The sequence below is a fragment of the Acanthopagrus latus genome, chromosome 10, assembly GCF_904848185.1.
Source record: "Acanthopagrus latus isolate v.2019 chromosome 10, fAcaLat1.1, whole genome shotgun sequence".
NCBI classification, from domain to species: domain Eukaryota; kingdom Metazoa; phylum Chordata; class Actinopteri; order Spariformes; family Sparidae; genus Acanthopagrus; species Acanthopagrus latus.
The window spans coordinates 15,567,299-15,581,659 of record NC_051048.1 but is presented as its reverse complement, the minus strand read 5'-3'; the positions used below and the strand labels follow the sequence as shown (position 1 = coordinate 15,581,659).

At 44.3% G+C, this 14,361-nt stretch overlaps 1 protein-coding gene across 2 annotated transcripts in view; it reads left to right on the top strand.

Annotated features, from left to right (window-relative positions):
- The window catches only part of kirrel1a (kirre like nephrin family adhesion molecule 1a), a 34,467-nt gene that overhangs the window by 10,755 nt on the left and 9,351 nt on the right, over positions 1–14,361 (top strand). For both annotated transcript variants that reach the window (XM_037113237.1, XM_037113236.1), the window contains exons 2-10: positions 4,967–5,116; positions 9,499–9,648; positions 9,732–9,889; positions 10,017–10,167; positions 10,515–10,620; positions 10,956–11,104; positions 11,302–11,429; positions 12,785–12,911; positions 13,238–13,338. In XM_037113237.1, coding sequence (XP_036969132.1) covers positions 4,967–5,116; positions 9,499–9,648; positions 9,732–9,889; positions 10,017–10,167; positions 10,515–10,620; positions 10,956–11,104; positions 11,302–11,429; positions 12,785–12,911; positions 13,238–13,338 — 1,220 coding nt within the window. The remainder of the gene's footprint in view (positions 1–4,966; positions 5,117–9,498; positions 9,649–9,731; positions 9,890–10,016; positions 10,168–10,514; positions 10,621–10,955; positions 11,105–11,301; positions 11,430–12,784; positions 12,912–13,237; positions 13,339–14,361) is intronic.

The window sequence follows — 14,361 nt, the reverse complement described above, 5'->3', positions numbered from 1 at the left end:
ATCACTTCCAACGTCGTCTCCTGTCCCGTACAGAAAGGCGAGGCGAGTCTGTGTTTAAAAGCTCTGAAGCAAGGTTTGACATTCAGCACCTAACAGCAGGGTGTGTGTCAAATTAAGAAATGCAGGGCATATGAGCGGCACACTCGCTAAAAATAGCATGCATATACCCTTTCCTTTCAGTAATTTTCAGCAACAAATTGACGGTTCATTACCTTCCTATTAAAAACACCATTGCATGGTGCTGGGGGTTCTCTCGGGCCAAATTGCTGTGGTGGTTCACACTGTGGCGGCGTGTGGCCGTGCTTTTGGTGAGTCACCCGGCGGAAGCCGTGCGTGCTCGCCTTTGGCTTTGTGTGTGCTTTGACAAGCCGAGGTTGGTGTCACAGTGTCTGCAGGGGCTGTTGTCCTAGGCTCCAGATTAATCCTAATCCCTCTCCAAACTTTGACTAGTGCTGCACTTAATCCCAGACTAAACTGAGACCTGTTCCCAATGGAGATGGAGATGCGCCTCCGCCTTGACACTTTTGGTCCGAGTGGCGGTGTAATCCATGTTCCGGAAACCGCCTCTACGTGTCGATTATATGTTTGGGGCTTGCAGTGGTTGTGTTGGGTGTGCGTGTTGAGAGGATATGGTTAGCCCATGTGGTGAAGGTTAGGTCATCAGTGCTGCCTGTTTTTGTTTGTGTGTGTGTGTGTGTGTTTGTCCGTCCATGTGCATGTGGTCATGGTCACAGCACTGTGACCGTGGTCTGTGTGTGGACAGGGTGCTCGGAGTCTCCTGGTGGTATCTTGGGGATCAGTGACTCAAGGAAATCAGGACACACTCTAAATTTGTCACTGCAGCATAACCCACATAATGAAAGAATACAAGCTCCCTTGCATACACTCTCCTGTCTTGCCTGTGCTCCGGCAGCTCTCTGCGCGTAGCTTTCCTTCTCAAAACACACAAGGCACACACCCGCAAGCGCATACACTCATGTTGACAAGTGTTAACTGGGTAATATGGAAATCAGAAGGCGATGAGCACATGTTTAAATGAGTCAGTGTTTTCAGTCCTCAGCCTTTTGCATGGGTGTTTTCTCTGCAGATTGTGTAGCCTCCTCTCAGGAGTATTCAGTTTGGATTATGTTTGTGGTTTACTGAGGCAGTTGAGGGAATACCTCCAGCTAGCATATCTGAGGTGGTGGAGGAGAGGATTTGCTTGCCCTCAGGCTACTGTCAAGGTTGCGGGGTACTTTAAACCCAGCTAAACTCTCTTTACACCCATGCATGTCTGAGAAATGGCTTTTCAAGCTTTTTAAGATACTGTAAATCCAGACTGTACATTCCAGTAATTGGCATTAGACGGATGCAGGTTGCCTCAAATGAGGGCGTAGATGGGCAATTCCAGCAAAACTCTACATTCTGTTTGTAATGGCAGGTTTTCCAGAATATCCAGCTTATTGTACCTTTTCAAGGTTCTAGATTTCCCATAAAATCTTGACAATATAATCGCGTCAAAGAACATATCCCAGCATCCTTTTTTGTTAGTTGTCTGCACAGTATGGAGCATCATGCATGCCTTAAATATATAGCTTTAATCAGTACTTTTTTATATTTACAATGGTTGGTTTACAATCTCATAATTACCAATTCATTATTTTGGTTTTAACAGCCTTCAGCTCTTCTGTTGCGGTTTTCTCCGCCACTTTCATCAGCGTTGTTTTCATCAGCAGCAGACAGCTGTTGTTGTCTGATATGTGCCGATTTGAAGAGTCTTTACTATTTCAGTGGATTGATGTCATTTTGGACAGTAGTATTTATTGTAAAACGTAAAAAAAATAAAAAAAAAATATCCGAATTGGTTGTGCTCTATTCCAAATTGATGTTTGCGTCACTCTGTATTCACTGGATGTGTAAACTATGCAGTAGTTTGCTGGCAGATTCTCTTAAAAAACTGACATCTTTAGTAGTGCCCAATGGATATATCGGTTGGCTGATATTCTTGGTCTATATTGAGCCTATCACAGATGTATCAGTATCTGTGTATATGGATCAAGGATCAAGGACCATCTATTGTCATTCAGGCTTTACACAGGTACACAACAGAGCAAAATTATCTTGGATTTGGCTCACGAATTAGGGCCCAGTGCAACACACAGCATACCAGGGTGCTGATGTGATGTTGAAATTGGCCAGTATGAAAACTTGGACTGATTTATGATTCTTAAAAAGCTTCCAGCGAAGTTCACCGATGCCATTTTAGACAACGGGGTTTACTGTTGAACTGTAAAGTATCCTGCCTCCGTTTACACACTTCGTCGCAAGTGTTTGATAACCATATTTGAGGAATCGCTGCAGAAAAGTTGTATGTATCGGCTGGTTTATTGACATCAGATTTTTTTTTTAACACCTTAATAACACTATTGCCCCCATAAAACTGCATATTGGTCAGGCTGTAATTATTAGTCGTTAAGATTAGGTTGATTTCTTCAATAAGATATTCACATAAATAGTGGACAGAGCATGCAGACCTGAAAAGTGAAGTCAATGTGAAGTGACTTAAAATCTGCATTCTTTTCTAATGGCCAGCAGAGGGTGACTGCGCTGGTTTCAGAAAGAATTCAGATTGTACGTTAGCTTATGATTAAAAATAACTGTATTTCTCATTTGAATCAAAACCTCAGTAAACAGTTTCCTCATGGGTTTGTGGCCTCAATTGCTAGTTTCCAGTCCTCTTCAGTACAGCGTGTTGCTCATTATGTATATTATGGCCCCACTGAAATCAGAAAAAATGGCATATCGTGTGATTAATGTCCTCATCATGTCCAAAATCTCAACCAACACACACACTAAAAGAAATCAGATTCTCATGTTGGAAATATGTTGTCTTTGTATTGCTGTTATAGACTGTAGTTACAGGCTTTGTGACTCTATGCAATGATTTTGCTTCCAGGCTTTCATAGCCAGTCGTTGTTTTGTTTGCTTTGTTTATCTTCATTTATTAATACAGTTTATTTGGGTGTTCCTCAGGGAGCAAATTAAGGGGCGCTGTGTTTTTTTTTTTTTCTTTTCTTTTTTTCGGTTCAGTGCTAAAATTATTCTAGGTACGCATGCTGCAAAGCTCCATCTGCATCCGATTCCCTTTTCACCGTGCATCCTCGCACATCTCCTTTATCTTCAGAATATTAATGTGCTGCACTGTCAGAAGCCATTGTTGTGATTGGTAAGGAAATCTTTTTGCATGACTGGGTTCTTCTTTTGTATTATCAGGCATATTGTACCTCTGCAAATCGCACCAAATCTGACATGATAGGGGGAGAGTGCGTGTCTGTGTGCAGGAAAGGGAGGGGAAACGCGAGAGATAGGGACCGAGGGTCATGACGGGGGGGTGGGAGGTTGGCCGCAGAGGCATATGGCATTTGTTAAAAAAAAAAAAAAAAAAACAAAGTGAGAGAGATGGGAACCTTCAGAGAAGCGCTGGAGGGCTCAGAGGGAGAAGTGTGAGGGAATGAGAGAGAGGGAAGAGAGGGGGGAAACAAGTGATAAAAAAAAAAAGTGGAGAGGACAAGTGAGAAGGAGAGACGTAAATGGTAGGAGGTGAAGAAAAGGGAGTGAGGAAGATAAAAGTGAGAGGAGAGGGAGACGGGGGGAACGAGAAAGAGAGGGAGAGAGAAAGTGCTGGAGGGCTGATATTTAATGTGATAAATGAGTTGTGACAGTCCGCCTCTAACCCCCTTCCAACCAGCGAGGAGGAGGAACACAGAAATAGAAAGCATTATGGGAAAAAGGACATATACAGCATTATATATGTATATAGAAAGAAGGAGGCGCGTACATGCTGGAGAGAGGGAGAGGCGGAGGAAAATCAGTGCAGGCAAAAGGACATTCATAGACAGCATTATAGATGTACAAAGTGAAGGAGGCGAATGGGGATACATACATATAGAGGGAGAAGCAGAGAGTGAAGCAAAGCAATTTGGGTAAAGGACATACAACATTATAGAGAGAGAATAGATGGAGAGAGGTAATGGCTGAGGTGGAGCGAGAGGAGGATGTAGGGGGTGCACAATGCAGCACTGGATGAATGATCTACTGCACGGGGGATTCTTGGAAATAAGTGGGAGAGGGGAAGGAAAAATGAAAGCGGGAGACAGGATGGAAAGAATGAAAATTTCAAGTGAGATGCAAATCCGGCGCGGCGATTGCCTCTCCTCTATTGTACGGGTGTCATGTCTTCAAGGGACAGCTAATTACAACTTGTCATCATACAGCGTGGGACAATAGCAGAGGGTTTTTTTTTTCTAAATTCTTGTTATTCCCCCATATCAGACAGTCGGCCGGTGGGCCAGCTCGACGCTGGTCAATCTGCTGTGGCAGTGGACTTCAGACTGGAGGGAGAGAGTCTAGTAGACAATGACAGCCACTGTAGTTTTGGTTTGGGGAGTGGAAGCCTGGGAGATGACTCATAGGGAGGAATGAAGAAGGGAGAAACAGAGGGAGAGACGGGAGGGAGGGCCAGAGAGTTTTTGAAGAAATAAAAGTCGGGAGCGAGAAGAGAAGGGGTGTGAGAGAGAGACCCTATGGCTGAAGTTGCCTGTTTGATCTCCCTCGTCGTCTCCCCTGAGTCAGCGTTAACCACCACCTCTTTCTTTCGCTTTCTTCTTCCCTAACTCCGTTCTGATTTCCCCGTCTTCGACACCTCCATCTTTCCGAGCCGCTCTTAACTCCTCGCCGCTCAAGTCAATGGCCGCGAGCCAACGTGTGATCAAAGATGGCAATCGTGGCATTCCATTTCTGCCGGGGGGGGGGAGAATGCAGTTATCAATCAATTAACCATAAACCACGGATACAATAATATGCGATCTGTGGTTGGGGGAATTTCACAGTTGCTTTCCCTTAGTATGTGCGCAGTGAGAATGTGAGAAAGTCCCTAACTTTTTCCCTCTTTTTCTTCCAATCCCTATTCTCTGTTCTGTCTCTCCAGTGTGGACAGCGAGGTTCTCTCAGGAGCCGGCAGACCAGTCGGTGGTGCGGGGCCAGAGGGTGATCCTGTCCTGTGTTGTCTTCAACTACTCAGGCATTGTTCAGTGGACCAAAGATGGCCTGGCTCTGGGCATCGGAGAGGACCTCCGGGGTGAGACATCATACAGCCTCCCCAGGCTTCCTTCACTCTGCTCAGCATGTGACTAAGACGGGGTTTTCAGAGCTGATTATGATACTTTTGGATCGGAGATGCTGATAGGCAAAATGTCATGCTGCACGTTTAAATCTAGAGAAGCTGCAATTTTGCGAACGTCCACAGCTCTGTCTGGTGCTCCTCATGCCACAGTTGCAAAGCTGGCTGACCATTTACCCCTTTAAGTTGTTAAACCACATTTTCAGAGGGCAGAGGGAAGATGTGTTTATTGTCTGAAGGCTGTTTCGTGCTTACAGCGTTGCAGCTGCAACATTTGCAGTGCAGAGGGTCAGATCTGGGCTTTGCTCTGGAACCCAGCTCAAAATTCAACTCTTTCGGGGCCACGCCTAAAATTTAGGAAGTTTGCATAAAAATGTGATATTTCCACTTTGAAGGAGACCATGGAATTTACGCCAGCCCCCAACAAAAAACACAAAATGCACAAGCACTGCAGATGCAGCGTGCATGCCAACAATACCACAGATACAGCTTAGATGAGTCATTTCCGACCAGGGGTATCCCAAAGTATTTCTGTAGTTATCAGGGGATAGATTATGGACAATCTCGGTTTGCATGAAACCCGACTACCGCCGTTCTGGCAGTTCTATGAGGCTGTACTCTAAGGGCTAGCTTCAGATCTTTGTTTATTATCACAATAACCACTAAACTACCAGCTACAATAGACCGACTGCACAGGACTTTCCACCAACCTGAGTCACGTGTGCTGTAATTTAGTGAACATGAGGACTAGTAACAAGAGAGCAGAGCAAGATTTGAGTTGTCCAAAAGTAAAAGATCGATGAAACCAAACCAAGTCTATGGAAAAGTACTGTCGAATAATTAACATCCAGTTTAGCTCTTTTATGCATGTACAGAGATATTTGGTAGCCATCTTTGACTGGGGTAAAATTTCCCAAACACCAGTTGGCAGACACCTAGAGTCTTGTCCACAACCTCTATATAATTGTTATTTTTAGGATATGACATCATGAAATCAAAGTGCCTCTGGAATGACAGTTTAATCTCCTTATTCTTAGAAAACCAAACTAAATATTTTTTCTACTAAATAATCTGTTGGAAATACTTTCATCCAAATATCTGTCTTCTACATGGTTTTTCTGTGACCCAAAATACAGGCGTTATGCGCTGAAGGGTATGTTCAGCTTAAGATTACACCTTATTTTGATATTTTATTTAAAATGATATGATTTACGCTTGAATAGTTGTATTAAACAGTGAACAACTATTATCATAGTCTTCAGATTTTCTCTAAAAATAGGCTCATTCTATTTAAATAAAGCAAGAATTTACCCTATGGTGCGCAACGTCCACTTGCGATGGCAGTATTTACCGTCACTGAAAAAAAGACGCACATAAAAAGATACTATCAAAATCTGGATACAACTATTTGTAACATCTTTAATTCAGAAAAATAAGTGTGGTTTTCTGAGCATACATCCGTCGATGCATGACGTCCATTGCAGTGGACGTCTACGCAAGTGTGGTGGTGACGATGACGGGGTGTCCGAGCTCCTCTGACTAAACTACAGTTTTGTTGTTTAGACTACAGAATTGTCAAAATGGAAGCTAACTGTAATCAACCTGTGTAAGGTGATCAGTCACCTTTGCAGTTATCGTTTTCTCCCTCTCGTCCCAACATCAAGGTCATGCTAGGCCCATGACAAAAACATACCTCGCCATCAAATCGTTTTTTTTGGCAAAATTGCATTGAGCCAACGGTGCTGCTTCAGCGCTCTCTCGCCACATTTCAATTGTTACATGTTTGCCCAGTGAGACATTGCGTGCCTGTAACTGTGGTGGCTAATCTATGCTGACAAAATGTTTTTCGCTGCTGAATGTTTGAGTTACAGCGAGATTGAGCCAGCAGAGCATTTTTGGCCAAGAGCTGTAAGAGAGCACTGTCATGCTAAATACAGCCACAGCAGAGCTATCCCATCACACCACGCTGGGACGTGTGCACTTATTTAGGTTTTTTTTTTGTTTTTTTTTTTTGCCCCGGCCACCTTCGGCGCATCTCATCCGTGCGTTCGATGGGGGAATTCTAAGCTCCCTCGGGCACATTTTACTGACACCCTTCAACTCGGCGGAGGAGCATCACATCATCACCCCTGTCAGATCAGCAGTGGGTGACACAGACTGGTCTGATTTTGGATATTTATTTAAAAGGCTGATTCATCGATGAATATCTGGCCCCCTTGCTCCGATTCAGCTCTGTGCCCTTTACTGTTCACTCCAAGTCTTTCGCGTTGCCCTCAGTGATGAAATTCCCTGTTTGATTTATCAACTCTCCCGCTCGTCGGTCTGTCAACAACACAATTTAAGACACAGCCTGTCTGACTTTGACAAAACTTGGGGGAACGATGCATCTCATCGCTGTGCTGCAGCATTTGCAGAATTGCACTGATTAGCCCGAAGGGGGCTGTGCAATTACTGGTCAAAACAAGTGGGCATATTTTTAACTGATTGGTCCAGAGGGAGACTGCATCATTTGTGACATGCTGTTGGCTTGTTTTTGGGGAAGCGACTGTTGTTTTCCCCCGACTTAGTCATTTAATATTCTGTTTTTCTCTTTCCTTTGGTTATCGCTCACAATTTTCCCTTTGTTTTTTTTTCATGTATTCTTGCTATGTTATGAATGTTCTCCTCTCCTCTCCTCTCTTATCCTCTCCTCTCCTCTCCTCTCCTCTCCTCTCCTATCCTCTGTCTGTCATTCTATTCCTTTGCGACCTCCTCATTCGAGCTCCCTCGTTCCTTTCTCTCCCTCTCTTTCTCTTTCTTTTAGCCGCCTCTGCTGTGCTGGGCCCTCTCTCCCATTCTTCATTTAACTTCTCTACCTTGTCTCTCTCCTTACCGTCACCTTGCCTGACACACACACTCAGCTCGTGCTCTCCTCTCTCTCTCAGTCTGTCCCTTCTTTCTCTCTGTTCTCGCCTTTCCCTTCTCCGTTATTTCTTTCTGTCTATCCCTCCTTTATTTTAATCATATTGTTACTGTCATGGCCCGGCGCTTGGAGCCAAAGCTTTTAAATAAAAAACATGTGAATGAACACTGGCCGCTTCATGCACACATACACTCGGTGTGTGTGTGTGTGTGTGTGTGTGTGTGTGTGTGTGTGTGTGTGTGTGTGTGTGTGTTTGTGTATGAGGCTCTGTCCCTCTCCTCCCCCGCCTCGTTCTCTGGGCCTTTTCATACGCTTTCTCGCTCTCGACATTTCACATGCAAAGGCACGTATATGCCAGGCACACACACACTCGCACACACTCGCACACACATGCGGAAACAAGGACACACAAGGTTAGGCAAGCGGCAAAGCCCAGTGCATGGAAACGGCACAGAGAATTTCACATGCAATCTACGTCTGGGCAGCAAACATGAATTCTGCACCATGGACTGGAGTCAGTTTGAGTCCTCTAAAACGTTGCTGTCATAATGCATTCATCTTTTTTCCCCTGCTGGTGAGAGAGAGCATGGATGCCACCTAATGGCGAGAATGTACAGCAGTGACACAGCTGGGCTGTGTGGCGGATGGGGGAAGGGGAAGAGGCCGTGTTGCCTGTGTGTAATTGTGTGTGTGTGTTTATCGTGCAAAAGTGTGTGAATGTTTGTTTGGTCATGCGTTTGTGCTTGTGCGTGTCTGTCGCATCATGTGGCCGTGCATCTCCCTGGTGTCAATGAGCCTGATGGGGTTGGGTGGGGGGGGTCGGGGGGGGAGTAAGATTTTTGCTTCATATGACACAGATTTTTTTAAAAAAATTTTTTATCATCAACATCAGCTGGAAGTACCTGCGAGGCATTGCGTTATTTCAAATTGAATCACAAGAAATATCCTGATTAGCATTTAAGGAACTCAGTGACGTGTGACATGTGACGAAATATGCTCGCGCAGAAAAAAGCAGGGGGGAGCAAAACCCAAGATAATTTTTGTTGCCATCCGTGTAACAACTACATTGTTGTCAGATCAAGGCCGTCGCTCAAGTGGGAGGAGTTCAGATGGAAAATTGTGTTTTTTGAAATGGTTCTTTAACATTTGTGATCTTAGTAGTCTGATGACAGACGAACCGATTATGACAAAATTATTTTAATCTCATTTGTTAGTTAACATTTTTTTTTAAACTTATTATGCTTTTAATGAGACAAAAGTGGCCAATCAAAATCGTCCCCAGTGTAAATGACACTCTATCATATAGTCTGTACTGTGTAATGTAACTTTAACTAGATAGGAAAATCCACCTGAATCAGAAACAAAATTCATCATAAAGGCTTGCTTATGGTTGATTATTTAACTCTAAATGTTCTACGTCTGTGTCTGTACGCCCCAGCCTGGCCCAGGTACCGCGTGCTGCGTGTGCAGGAGTTGGGCCAGTACAACCTGGAGATCCTGTCAGCTGATCTGTCTGATGACTCCCTGTACGAGTGCCAGGCCCCTGATGCCGCCCTGAGATCCAGAAGGGCCAAACTCACCGTCCTCAGTACGTTTGTGTGCCAGTGGGCAATGTGGATAGAAAGTGTGTTAGATGTTGCGTGTCTTTGACGGTCTCCTCTCTCGCTCCAGTCCCCCCTGATGACCCAGTGATCGATGGGGGTCCGGAGGTGTTGCTGAACGCGGGGGAGTCCTACAACTTGAGCTGCGTGTCTCGAGGGGCTAAACCACCTTCTATGATCGAGTGGCTTAAAGACGGTCTGCCTGTGGAGGGGGCCGCCAGCATCACTGTGAGTCTAAAACAGAGACCGCATTCGCCGAGGCAGACCTTCAATATGTGTTTTTTTACAGTTTCGGTATTTCATCTGTGCTGTAAATCTTTCATGAATCCATCCTCTCTCCGCCGTCCATCATCAGGAGGTGCTTCCAGACAGGAAGAGGGTGACCACACGGAGCTACCTGCCAATTGCGCCCGTTGACAGCGACACTGGGAGGAACTACAGCTGTGTGGCCACCAACCTGGCTGTTCCCACCGGCAAAAGCACAACTGTCACCCTCAACGTGCACCGTAAGCATTTCAGTGCCATCAAAGCGACAGCTGATTTTTTCTTGAGGAGTGTTTTTCATCACACAAAAACAGCAAGAAAAACACGAAATTTATCACATTACAATAAAAATTTCAAAAGGATAACCATTTCACTTTATTGCACTATGAATAAAAGAATTATTACTAAAAGTTATGAGCTATAAAAAGCGTTGTATCTCTCAACATCGAGCATCTGCCTGCAGTGTTATTGCTATTGTTAAGTAATGCATGGAAGCCATTTGCATCCGACTGTCCTCCAGATTGCTGCCTGTATTGGATGTAGTAAGGCCGTCGTTATGTGACCCCCCCCCTCTCCCTGTATCTCACAGATCCACCGACAGTGACCTTGTCCATTGAGCCTCGCTCTGTCCTGGAGGGGGACAGAGTCACCTTCACATGCCAGGCTCACGCCAACCCTCCTATCATGGGCTACAGGTCTGTACGCACATACAAGCGCATTGTCCTTTTCACTTGGCCTCTTAAAGTAGCAGTTACTGGGTCAAAATTGTATGGCAGAAGTGTTTGCATTTCTTTTTGGTTTCGTAGGATTTGTGTTGAAAATGTCCGTATTTTCAAACCGTGTTTCTGACAGGAGTGTCCATTCCTAAATAAAGCGGATGTAGCAAAATGAAAAGCATGCATGAAAACCCTTCTAGATCTCAGGAAAAGCAAGACATTTTAATATTTGTGGTTTCCATTTCTGGCGCCTATCGTTCCAGGGTGTGTTTGAATTTTTCATTGTTTGTAACTTAGTGTGTTTTTAACCCTAGGTGGGCGAAGGGTGGCGTGGTGCTGCAGGGCGCCAGGGAGAGTGTGTTCACCACCAAGGCCGACCACTCCTTCTTCACCGAGCCTGTCTCCTGTCTGGTTTTCAACGCTGTGGGAAAGACCAACGTCAGCATCCTGGTGGACGTGCACTGTGAGTCACACGACACTCATCTCACCTTGTTCAGTCACTTGTGGCCCACTTACTACTCACTACAGTCTGGAGTCGGAGGCATGAAACACGCCGTTGTTGTGTTTCTTCTCCCTACGAGTAGCTTCTCCCGTTTTTGTCCCGCTGCATTATTACTCGAGCACAGCAAAGAACATCTCTCCGTGTTTCTGTGTCTCCAGTCGGTCCGATTCTGTTGGTGGAGCCGCAGCCAAAAACAGTAGATGTTGACTCTGACGTCACCCTCAACTGCAAATGGGCGGGAAACCCTCCACTCACACTCACCTGGTTCAAAAAGGGTTCGAACATGGTAAGATGCCAACACACACCGCTTTTCTATTCACCTAAATGCCTTTCTTCTCTTCTTCCTTGTCATGATGTCTGACTTGTAATATCACTCTTCTCTTCTCTTCTCTTCTCTTCTCTTCTCTTCTCTTCTCTTCTCTTCTCTTCTCTTCTCTTCTCTTGCATCTGTTCGTACCAATGTTTTTATTACAATTTTAAGATTTTCAGTCTTTATTAGACTGGGAAAAACGACACTTCTTTGCTCTTTTGCAGAGAATTAGATGAGAAGATTGATACCACTCTCGTGTATAGACTAATAATGAAGCTACAGCAGGCAGTTAGTGCAAAGACTGGAAACGAGGGCGAAACAGCTAGCCTGACTCGGCCCAGAACTGATCAAATCTGCCAAATGTCGCTGCATTTATGTTCACCAGCATCAATATTTCGTTAACTAGGTCATTCCAAGCCAAAGACTGTAGTGTAGAAAATAACGTGTCATTGTTGCACAGGGGTTTGTGTGTTGATTCGCTTCACTAGTAGGTGGATGCTGCTCATTAAACAGAACCCCGGACTAGCTGACTAGTCTTTACGCTTTGTGTCTGCCGGTTTTCGGAGAGTAGTGTCAGTCTTCTCACTGAAGTCACGACAAGAAAACAAATAAGCTTATTTCACAAAATGTCAAACCTTTTCCTATAGAGTTCAATTTACTTTTATTTTTGTCTGGTTAGCTTAGCCATTGCTTCCTTGTCTACTATGTCTAAATGATCTTTCACAGTTCTGAATTAATTACATCCTTATTTTATACACATTAAATATTTATTTTCTTTAAGTTTTTCAATTTATCTGTACTAATTTTGTCCTTGTGCTGCTATAAAACCCAAATCTCCCCTCTGGGACCTCAGTAAAGGATTATCTTATCTGCCGTGTGTAGCTAAATACATGGCTAGTAGGAGTGTAAGCATTCATATTTTTGCTTTGACCCCTGGCTGTAATAATCTACGTAATAAGTCTTGCTTAGGTATTTCTCCCTCTCTAGGTGGTTACACATTTAGCCATAATTTTTACACAGCTAATTTGCCAATGGATGTGGTTGCTAGGCAACTGCAAAACCTTTGTGATAGGTTAAAAGTGGATGTGCAAGTTTGCATGGTTAGCCAGTAAGGGTCAGAGTAGTGGAACGCATATGCTCAAATAAGAGCAGACATGCAAATTTACAACCCGGTATATTGAAATAATGAAGTGCGCAGATCGAGGTGCAATAGTTCATTAGCCTCTCCTCTGCTTGTGTTCATGTGGGCTTTTATTTTGTTTATCCCCCTCCTGCTGTTGAGCAGATTTGCCTTGTTTATATTTGTGTCCTCTTTATTCACTCCCCCACAGGTTCTGAGTAACAGCAACCAGCTGTATCTGAAGTCGGTGAGCCAAGCGGATGCCGGCCAGTACGTATGTAAGGCCATCGTCCCACGGATTGGAGTAGGAGAGACTGAGGTCACGCTCACCGTCAACGGTCAGAAAACATCCACACAATTTTATGTACCGCTGCTTGTAGCTGAATAACTTGTACTTTCCAAAAGGTCAGCCTGTCAGTAATTGAAAAAAAAAAAAAAAAAAAGTTCTATGTTGAAAGTGGTGCCCATTTATTTTTAAAATCATACAATCCTCTTGAACAGGCCTGGTAAGGTCAATGTCTTTATAAAAGAGAAAGAAAAAGGACCGGGTTTTAATGTTTTTTTTTTTTTTTCTTTTTTGCAGTTTGTGGTATTTAAAGTGTTATTTCTTTCATTTTCTCTTTCACACACACTCACGTATCCTCTCGTTTTTTGGCCACTGCAGGTCCTCCCATCATCTCCAGCGACCCAGTCCAGTATGCAGTGAGAGGGGAGCGAGGAGAGGTGAAATGCTACATCGCCAGCACACCTCCTCCGGATAAGATTGTAAGTCGAACGGAAAGAAAATTTGAATACAAAAACAGCGCTATGAAGCATCTCTGGCACCGAAGCCACAACGGAAATGTCTAAATCTTAGTCCAATGTTGAATTATTTAGACCAGGTTAAACAAGTAAAAGCTTTGGCCACAAAGAGCCCAAGTTTGTAGCTTTTTTGTCTGACAGGGATTTGTATTTTACTGTTACTGTACGCTTCTTTTCCTAAATGGCTCCACTCCTGCACGGTAAATGCTTTCAGGCACTGTCCCCTTTTCTTTTTGAGTGGTGACTCACCCTTCAACTCTCCCAGAATTTTCCTCCATCCCATCACATAAACAAACCAACACTAACACTAAGCCGGTCCGCTTTTAGCTCCTGCGTCAGAAATCAGCCTGGATGCTCTCTCCACTTGGCTGTATCACAGAGACGCAGTAGTAGTAGTTCCTCTGCTCCCCGGCCTCTGTGACTGATCCGTCCTGACTCGCGGTGCGCGCTCCTAATGCAAGTGGCGGAGGATGGGACAGAAAAAGATTTATAAAATATAAAGGACTGGAGAGGAACAGTTGTCCCAGTAAACGCCACAGCCAGGAGATTATCCTCCTCTAGAATAAGTGGGCAGATTATGGGAACATGTGGGCTTATGCATAATTAACTCGCCTTAGTACAGTACTTCAATGCTGAATAATACAGTTGCTTTTAGTGGCTTTAAAGTTGGAGAATGTGCAAGATTCTCGCCAGCTCGGTCACCCCCACCCACCTCCACGTCAGCCTGCAGAAAACATACAAACTGTTGCTGGTTTAGCGAGTCATGCAACGTGTGTGTTTACATGCAAGTGTGTAAATTTATCTGCTCTATTTCTGTCATGCCTTCCTCCAGCGCTCATGTGCTTAAGTTACACACATACATATACATACATTTTTGGACGCCATTTATGTGACTGAATAAGAGGTTTCCATTAAAGCCACTGGAGAACTTTGACTGAATTGCTTTTTTGGCTTCCTTATTATAACACATCCTCATACATTACCGAC